The sequence below is a fragment of the Pangasianodon hypophthalmus genome, chromosome 5, assembly GCF_027358585.1.
Source record: "Pangasianodon hypophthalmus isolate fPanHyp1 chromosome 5, fPanHyp1.pri, whole genome shotgun sequence".
Classification (NCBI taxonomy): domain Eukaryota; kingdom Metazoa; phylum Chordata; class Actinopteri; order Siluriformes; family Pangasiidae; genus Pangasianodon; species Pangasianodon hypophthalmus.
This window is the reverse complement of record NC_069714.1, coordinates 19,254,948-19,263,634: the sequence shown is the minus strand read 5'-3', so window position 1 is coordinate 19,263,634 and position 8,687 is coordinate 19,254,948. Positions and strand designations below refer to the sequence as shown.

General features: G+C 41.5%; 1 protein-coding gene across 3 annotated transcripts in view; it reads right to left on the bottom strand.

Annotated features, from left to right (window-relative positions):
* Window positions 1–631: 631 nt before the first annotated feature.
* tanc1b (tetratricopeptide repeat, ankyrin repeat and coiled-coil containing 1b) overlaps window positions 632–8,687 on the bottom strand; it is a 131,448-nt gene continuing 123,392 nt past the window's right edge. For all 3 annotated transcript variants that reach the window (XM_026912153.3, XM_053234539.1, XM_053234540.1), the window contains 4 exons: window positions 8,384–8,475; window positions 7,433–7,579; window positions 3,448–3,548; window positions 632–3,274 (listed from right to left, as the gene is read on the bottom strand). In XM_026912153.3, the coding sequence (XP_026767954.1) occupies window positions 1,918–3,274; window positions 3,448–3,548; window positions 7,433–7,579; window positions 8,384–8,475 (1,697 nt within the window). In that variant the 3' untranslated portion in view covers window positions 632–1,917. The remainder of the gene's footprint in view (window positions 3,275–3,447; window positions 3,549–7,432; window positions 7,580–8,383; window positions 8,476–8,687) is intronic.

The following is an 8,687-nucleotide window of genomic DNA, read 5'->3' as shown; positions in this document are numbered from 1 at the left end:
CAATGTCTGATTGGTAGTACACCAGTGGTTTTTCATTTTCAGGACATGCTAAGTTGTATTGGCTATGACTAATGTTTGTGCGATAGAGCTGATTGATTTTCCCTCCTCTCTCAGCTCCAAATTGGCTTGCTTTCCTCCCATGGACAGCTCTCTGGTCTTCTCTTTGGTTTATTTATTTATTTTTTTTTAATACAACAAATGCAGTCTTCACAGGTGAAACCCAGGGCTCAAGCCAAGAGTAGACATTCAGAGCTAATAACTGGTTAAACACTGAATCTAACAGGGCAAACCTGGCCAAGAAACGCCTCTAAGAAAATGGCATCTTTTGTTTGAACCCACAAATTTTTCAAGTTGTTTAACACATTTAAGTTGTAAAAATCAGGAAAAGAAAGCTGAAATTCTGATCTATTGTCTAATTCATCTCTTGATCTCAAACCGAAATGTCTTCAGTGTATAGCAAAAACATTAGAATTGGCCTTGCCATTCCAATACTTTCGGAGGGAACTGTACATGGACAATCACTCCCCTCCCGACTGCCCCCACTTCTCAATTTATAAAACGGTAGTAAGTAAAGTAAATGTTACTAAATTGTGCTAAATCTTGGGCCGAACAGAATGACAGTGATGCAGCCTGGCTGTCTATCAGTTAGATTTATTATTTCCTGTTGAATAATGGCAGTAATGCGTCTATACAACATGTAAAGAATAATACAATTCACATTACTGAAACATGGCAACAATTGCAAATAAAATACTTATTAAAATATAATTTCCTACCCCCAAGCCTAATTACTCTCATTTTATACTGCATTTCCTCTTTATTAAAAATGGTACTGTCACATGCACCTCAACCCAGGTCATCTCCATAGATCTTCTTATTGAAATATTTTAGCAGCTGTGCAAAAATAACTATATAAAATATATTGCTTTTACAATTACCAAGCCATAGGTGCTGTAAATAAATTATCTCAGACAGCAAAATAACAACAAGCATGTAGGAGTTTAACTTTTAACATTATAGGGCAGATTTATATGTAGCATACAAACATACAAACAGGGGTCTATTTTCAATAACCTCAACATCTCAACTGAAAAAATGTGCATAAAATAACACACAAACTTAACACAGACAATTTTCCAATGAGTCAAATACAATGACAAACTTTTACATAAAATAAAGGGTTTGAAAAATACAAGTATTATTTACAAAGCTAAAAGCCATTTGTCAGATCCAGTCCTGGAGCAGAGTGTAGTGTTTCCTCAACCTGTAACACACCTACTTCAGCTCATAAGAGGCTTCAATCTGATTAGCTCAAAGAGGCGAGTTAGAGCATGACAAATAAACTGCTATTCTCACACAGGTTCAAAGATGCACTGCACTAGTGGTTAAACTGTCTACTCATTATTGACCTCTTCTATTCTTTTTTCAGTAATTAATCGCCACATTTTATTCATTATGTTTCAGCACCAGTGACATAATGTCCACAGATAACCCTATTGTGTATATTATGAGCACTTGACAGATTTGCAGTAATGGTTTGTAAAGTGCTGTGTGGGTTTATGTGCATCCCTTTGCAGTGGTTTGTTTCCAGTGTGGCTGAAGTATGATACGACAGCAGCCCATTAGCACATACTTTTGGCCTTACAGGATATAAAAAAAAAATTGTACAAAAAAAATCATTATTCTTTTTTCTTTTTCTTTTTTTTTTTTTTAAAGTAAAACTTAAATAGGATTTAGTTGTAAGGCCTAATACAGTGTAAAAAAAAAAGATGATTAAAAAAATCCCTTTAATTAATGAAGATGTTTGCTGTGTTTGTGTGTGTGTGTGAGAGAGAGAGGGAGTGTAATGAAAAGAGAATGAAAGAGTAAATGAAAGAGCGAAGAGCAATGGATTACTGTTTGTATTATGAATGGGCTTTATACGTTGGATTCAATAAAGGATCGCTTTGGTTTCATTGAAGCTACATGAATGGCAGGATTATCTCGGCTTAAGTTGGGATGTTTCGGCTTGTTGTCCGTGTAGGAATGTGCCATGGCCACGGCTGGCTTTGGCTCTTTGTAAGAGGTGGCGGCCTGACAGAACTTGTCACTGAATGGTGTACAGTGCAGACTGCCATTGTGCAGACTCCCTAAAGCAACACCCTGAGAGGAGGATTTAAGCTGCTCAGGGTAAGTGCTGCCTGGTTTGACAAAGGCTAGCTCACTGTTCACTCCTGCTGAGGACATGCTGTGGCTGTCTGAGTGACTCTGCCAGGCGCGGGACACTGGCTGCTGGCCCTGCTGTTGGTGATGCTGCTGAAAGCGGGCCGTTTTGTCCATAACACCCATGAAAGGTCGGGGTTTGTACTCTTGGTTGGCATGCTTGCTTTTGTCCATGCTGGTTTTGGTGCGAACATCTGGCCCATGCATCTTACCACTGTCTGACAGGCTGCTGCTGGATGCCAGGCTGCTGGTGGAGCTCGACACTCTCATGCTGCCTGGCTGAGATCCAGAGCCTGATCCTGCTCCCTGAACAGACTCCTTCCTCAGCTCTTGCCCCTGAGCTCCTTGTCCTGCTGACAGAGCCAGGCCCTCTAAGGAGCTCACTGAGTGGGCCAGGAGTCTCTCTGTAGCCCTGCTTGAGCTACAAGACACTAACGCGTCAGACAGTAGGACCCCTTCACTGTCATGGTGAGCTGTGGCAGAAAGAGGACACCTGTCCACTTCACTAGGGGGCGACAGAGGGCTGATGTCGATGCCTGGCCCTGTTTTCAACATGTGGCGGCTAGGGATTGGACTGGAGGAGCCATGGTTCTGTGACTGGGTCTTAGTGCCTGCTGGGCATGTGGAGCTCAGGTGCTGGTTGGTTTTGACAATCTGGGCTTGTTTAGTGGGCTGTAGAATCAGGCTCTTGTGTGTTAGAGGTTCTCGCTGCTGTTGCCGCTGGCTCTGCCTATGAGGAGGAGGAGAGCTCGACTCTGGCAGTGTCCGGTTAAATGAGTAGAAGCTTTGGGACCAGGCTTCAGTTCTTGTGTCCATCTTAGAGGACTCCTCCTCTTCATGAAGCTCCCTACTTAAGCTGTTCTCTGTTACATCTTCCTCTTCCTCCCCTTCTTCATGCTCATGGTCAGAGTCTTGAGAGACGGTGGACTGGCTCATCACTCCCTGTTTATTTTGTGCACGCTGCACTTGTTTACACTCATCCTCTACTCGGGCCAGGAGTCGGCGAATCTCGCGATTATTTGGGCAGAGCTTGGTTGCTTCATGTAGGTCAGCTAATGCTGCAGTAAACTGCCTATAAGCAGAAGTGACAAAGGAAATATTGAGAGATTTAAAGTGTGCAAGGAGTACAAGTTACAGGAAAACAGAAGAGAAAAAGAAGAGTGCTATCATGGTTAACTTAGGTTTCTAAGTTTTTTATAGTCTAGACTGTATTTATAGCCTGTAGAGAAAGTTGGCTTTTTGTACCTGCTGCTCCTCTTGGCTCGAGCTCGAGCATAGTACGCTTCATAAGACTTGGGCTTCAGCTCCAGTGCCTTTGTAGCAAATTCCTCAGCCAGGCCAAAGTCCTGCATGAAAGACAGAGCCCAGGGGCTTCAAACAATGCAGTGAAGACCTTCCACATTTAGCATAGTAAAAAGCTTCTAATTTTGAGCTGCTTATGCTGTGTTGTCTATCTCTGTAGGAAGGAACAAACATGCTGTGTTGCCATAGTAAATATATTAATAATTAATTTATTTAAATATATTTAAAACAAAATTTACTTAACAGTTTACTACTGATATTGAAAACACAATCTGAATAGAAATAATAAAAAGCAATTTTAATTTGCAGATTACATTAATATGTGACAAAAATATACAAATTTCTGGCTTTTATTAGTTATGCTTTTCACATTCCAAAATAGATGCAAGCAATAAGTGCCAGACACTTACTGACTGGTTTACATTAAAGAGTACAATTTAAACCAAATACTGTGTGAAACGGTGTGAGACACCGTTTCACACAGTATTGGGCCACAAATTTTTATTTCAGTGCATCTACAGATGTACAGTGGTGCTTGAAAGTTTGTGAACCCTTTAGAATTTTCTATGTTTCTGCATAAACACGATCTAACACATCATCAGATTTTCACAGTAAAAGTCCTAAAAGTAAATAAAGAGAACCCAGTTAAACAAATGAGACAAAAATATTATACTTGGTCATTTATTTATTGAGGAAAATGATCCAATATTACATATCTGTGAGTGGTAAAAGTATGTGAACCTTTGCTTTCAGTATCTGGTGTCACCCCCTTGTGCAGCAATAACTGCAACTAAACATTTCCGGTAACTGTTGATCCGTCCTGGACATCGGCTTGGAGGAATTTTAGTCCATTCCTCATTACAGAACAGCTTCAATTTTGGGGGGTGTTGGTGGGTTTCCTCACATGAACTGCTTGCTTCAGGTCCTTCCACAACATTTCTATTTGATTAAGGTCAGGACTTTGACTTGGCCATTCCAAAACACATATTATTTATTATAAAATTTATTCTTCTTTAACCATTCTTAGGGTAATTGCCTTGCTGCATGACCCACTTTCTCTTCAGAATCAGTTCATGGACTGATGTCCTGACAGTTTCCTTTAGAATTTGAAGTGAAGTGAAATGACTTGTGGCCAAGTATGGTGACCCATACTCGAAATTTGTGCTCTGCATTTAACCCATACAAGTGCACACACACAGTAGTGAACACACACACACACACACCGTGAACACACACCCGGAGCAGTGGGCAACCTTTTTTGCTGCGGCGCCCAGGAGCAGTTTGGGGGTTCAGTGCCTTGCTCAAGGGTCTCACCTCAGTCGTGGTATTGAGGGTGGGAGAGAGCGATGGTCATTCACTCCCCCACCTACAATCCCTGCCGGACCCGAGACTCGAACCCACAACCTTCAGGTTCACCTTCGGGTTGCAAGTCCGACTCTCTATCCATTAGGCCACGACTGCCCCCACGACTGCCCCCTTTGCTGGTATAATTCAGAATTCATTGTTCCATCAATGATAGCAAGCCGTCCTGGCACAGATGCAGCAAAACGGTTCCAAACAATGATACTACCACCACGATGTTTCACAGATGGGATAATGGTCTTATGCTGGAATGCAGTGTTTTCCTTTCTCCAAACATAACACTTCTCATTTAAACCAAAAAGTTCTAATTTTGTCTCATCCATCCAAAAACTATTTTTCCAATGGCCTTCTGGCTTCTCCACATGATCTTTAGCAAACTGCAGACAGGCAGCAGTGTTCTTTTTGGAGAGCATTGGCTTTCTCTTTGCAACCCTGCTATGCACACCATTGTTGTTCAGTGTCCTCCTGATGGTGGACTCATGAACATTAACATTAGCCAATGTGAGAGAGGCCTTTAGTTGCTTAGAAGTTACCTGGGTTCCTTTGTGACCTCACTGACTATTACATGATTTGCTCTTGGAGTGATCTTTGTTCGTCAGCCACTCCTGGGGAGGGTAACAACGGTCTTGAACTTCCTCTATTTGTAGATGGAAGATTGAGATGGTTTGTAACCTTTTCCAGCCTGATGAGTATCAATGACTCTTTTTCTGAGGTCCACAGAAATCTCCTTTGTTCGTGCCATTATACACTTCCACAAACGTGTTGTGAAGATCAGACTTTGATAGATCCCTCTTCTTTAAATGCAACAGGGTGCTCACTCACAACTGATCATCATCCCATTGATTGAAAACATCTGACTTCTGACATCATCTAATTTCACCTTCAAAATCTGACATCATCTAATTTCACCTTCAAACTAACTGCTAATCTTAGAGGTACACATACACTATATTACCAAAAGTATTCGGTCACCCATCCAAATGATCAGAATCAGGTGTCCTAATCACTTGGCCTGGCCACAGGTGTATAAAATCAAGCACTTAGGCATGCAGACTGTTTTTACAAACATTTGTGAAAGAATGGGCCGCTCTCAGGAGCTCAGTGAATTCCAGCGTGGAACTGTCATAGGATGCCACCTGTGCAACAAATCCAGTCGTGAAATTTCCTCGCTCCTAAATATTCCACAGTCAACTGTCAGCTTTATCATAACAAAATGGAAGAATTTGGGAACAACAGCAACTCAGCCACGAAGTGGTAGGCCACGTAAACTGACGGAGAGGGGTCAGCGGATGCTGAAGCGCATAGTGCAAAGAGGTCGTCGACTTTCTTCACAGTCAATTGCTACAGAGCTCCAAACTTCATGTGACCTTCAGATTAGCCCAAGTACAGTACGCAGAGAGCTTCATGGAATGGGTTTCCATGGCCGAGCAGCTGCATCCAAGCAACACATCACCAAGTGCAATGCAAAGCGTCGGATGCAGTGGTGTAAAGCACGCCGCCACTGGACTCTAGAGCAGTGGAGACGCGTTCTCTGGAGTGACGAATCACGCTTTTCCATCTGGCAATCTGATGGACGAGTCTGGGTTTGGAGGTTGCCAGGAGAACGGTACATTTCGGACTGCATTGTGCCGAGTGTGAAATTTGGTGGAGGAGGAATTATGGTGTGGGGTTGTTTTTCAGGAGTTGGGCTTGGCCCCTTAGTTCCAGTGAAAGGAACTTTGAATGCTTCAGGATACCAAAACATTTTGGACAATTCCATGCACCCAATCTTGTGGGAACAGTTTGGAGCGGGCCCCTTCCTCTTCCAACATGACTGTGCACCAGTGCACAAAGCAAGGTCCATAAAGACATGGATGACAGAGTCTGGTGTGGATGAACTTGACTGGCTTGCACAGAGTCCTGACCTGAACCCGATAGAACACCTTTGGGATGAATTAGAGTGAAGACTGAGAGCCAGGCCTTCTCGACCAACATCAGTGTGTGACCTCACCAATGCGCTTTTGGAAGAATGGCCAAAAATTCCTATAAACACACTCCTCAACCTTGTGGACAGCCTTCCCAGAAGAGTTGAAGCTGTAATAGCTGCAAAAGGTGGACCAACATTATATTGAACCCTATGGGTTAGGAATGGGATGGCACTTAAGTTCATATGTGCATCAAGGCAGGTGACCGAATACTTTTGGTAATATAGTGTACATTTGCCACTCACAGATATGCAATATTGGATCATTTTCCTCAATAAATGACCAAGTTGTAGTATTTTTGTCTCATTTGTTTAATTGGGTTCTCTTTGTCTACATCTAGGACTTTTAGAATCTGATGTTGTTTTAGGTCATATTTATGAAAATTCTAAAGGGTTCACAAACTTTCAAGCAACACTCAGATTTTCATTGTATTTTAATCAGAAAGGTTGAATAACTATTGTTTAAGTATCCCAGAACCATAGAGTTCTGCAGTACAATAACTATAAAATCATGTAATTTGTCATTACACAGTACCTGTAATATCCTATCATCTTCCCAAAACCTCAGACAGGAGTACAGGCATATTTAGTACTGATGCTTACATTAGTTTTCCTACGACAGCGTGAGAGGTTGAGGAATAGAGAGACGCGCAGCTCTCTAAACGCCTTCAGCTCTTCACCAAAGCCTTCTCTGGGAAACTTCCTCAGTGCATACTGATACCTCTGAGCAGCCTCCTTCATCTTCCCTCTCTGAGAGAGAGAGAGAGAGAGAGAGAGAGAGAGAGAGAGAGGGGGTGAGCAGTTGGATGAGAACAGAAAAGTAAAATAAAAAAATGGGTGTATGGGTAGCCAGGTGAGGAATAGAAGGAAGAACAGAAAGAGCAAGAAGAAAGAGCAATCAGATACTCATCAGTCATACAGAGCAGCTCACACACTCACCCTGCATCAATCACTCGATTCAGAATTGTTCCCTCTCTCTGACACAAAACTCAATCTCTTAAATGTCACACAGCAATCAGTGTACCACACATACACACACTTCATCTTCTTTTCATTTTACTCCAATCATCCTCTGTTCTTATTAAATGATTCTTATCAGGTATTTTTCAAACCACATTTTCATGGATTAGAGGGCAAAATTTGATAAGTTAATTGAAGATAATAAATTGTCATTTTCATTTTAATAAGTGCTCAAGAGATAAGAGTAGGAGCGGAGATTTGGCGTTAAAACAATACATTGAATTTGCTCTGTATTAGAGTTCAAAATTTCTGGATACAACTAAGCACCTGAGGCTTTCACTCAAGCATTAGGTTTAACACACAAACCTTTTTTTTATTTATAGCTGATATGTAAGAGAAACAACTTTTTCAAAGGATTTTGCAAAAACACTAGCCAGTTAAATGAATAATAACATTCTTACAGTTAGAGTGATTTTTTAAAAAAAAATTTATGTTGCCAGACACATTTCATATAACTTAAATAGTCATACATCTACAGGCTCTCTTTGAGCCTTATTTTCACCCCTGACCTGGATTATTCATTTTAGCCCTTACCTTGTAGAGCAGATTGCCCTCTTCCATGAGTTTCTGTAGTAGAATGATGAGGATGTCAGGCTTTGATGTGGCCATTGCCCATGCTGCATTACCTACATTACACAGGGAGGGAGAGAAACAGGTTACTTACCTAAACCTCCAAGTACAAAATAGATGAAAAACTTTACTCTGTATCAGTATCACAGTAAAGTTACCTAAAGACTGTACCTGTTCGATCATAAGGAGACGTTCTGTAGCCTTATGACAGTTTTATTGAAAGCAGTTAAGGGAGAGAAAAGAGTGAAATAAGGTAGAAGTAAAAGAC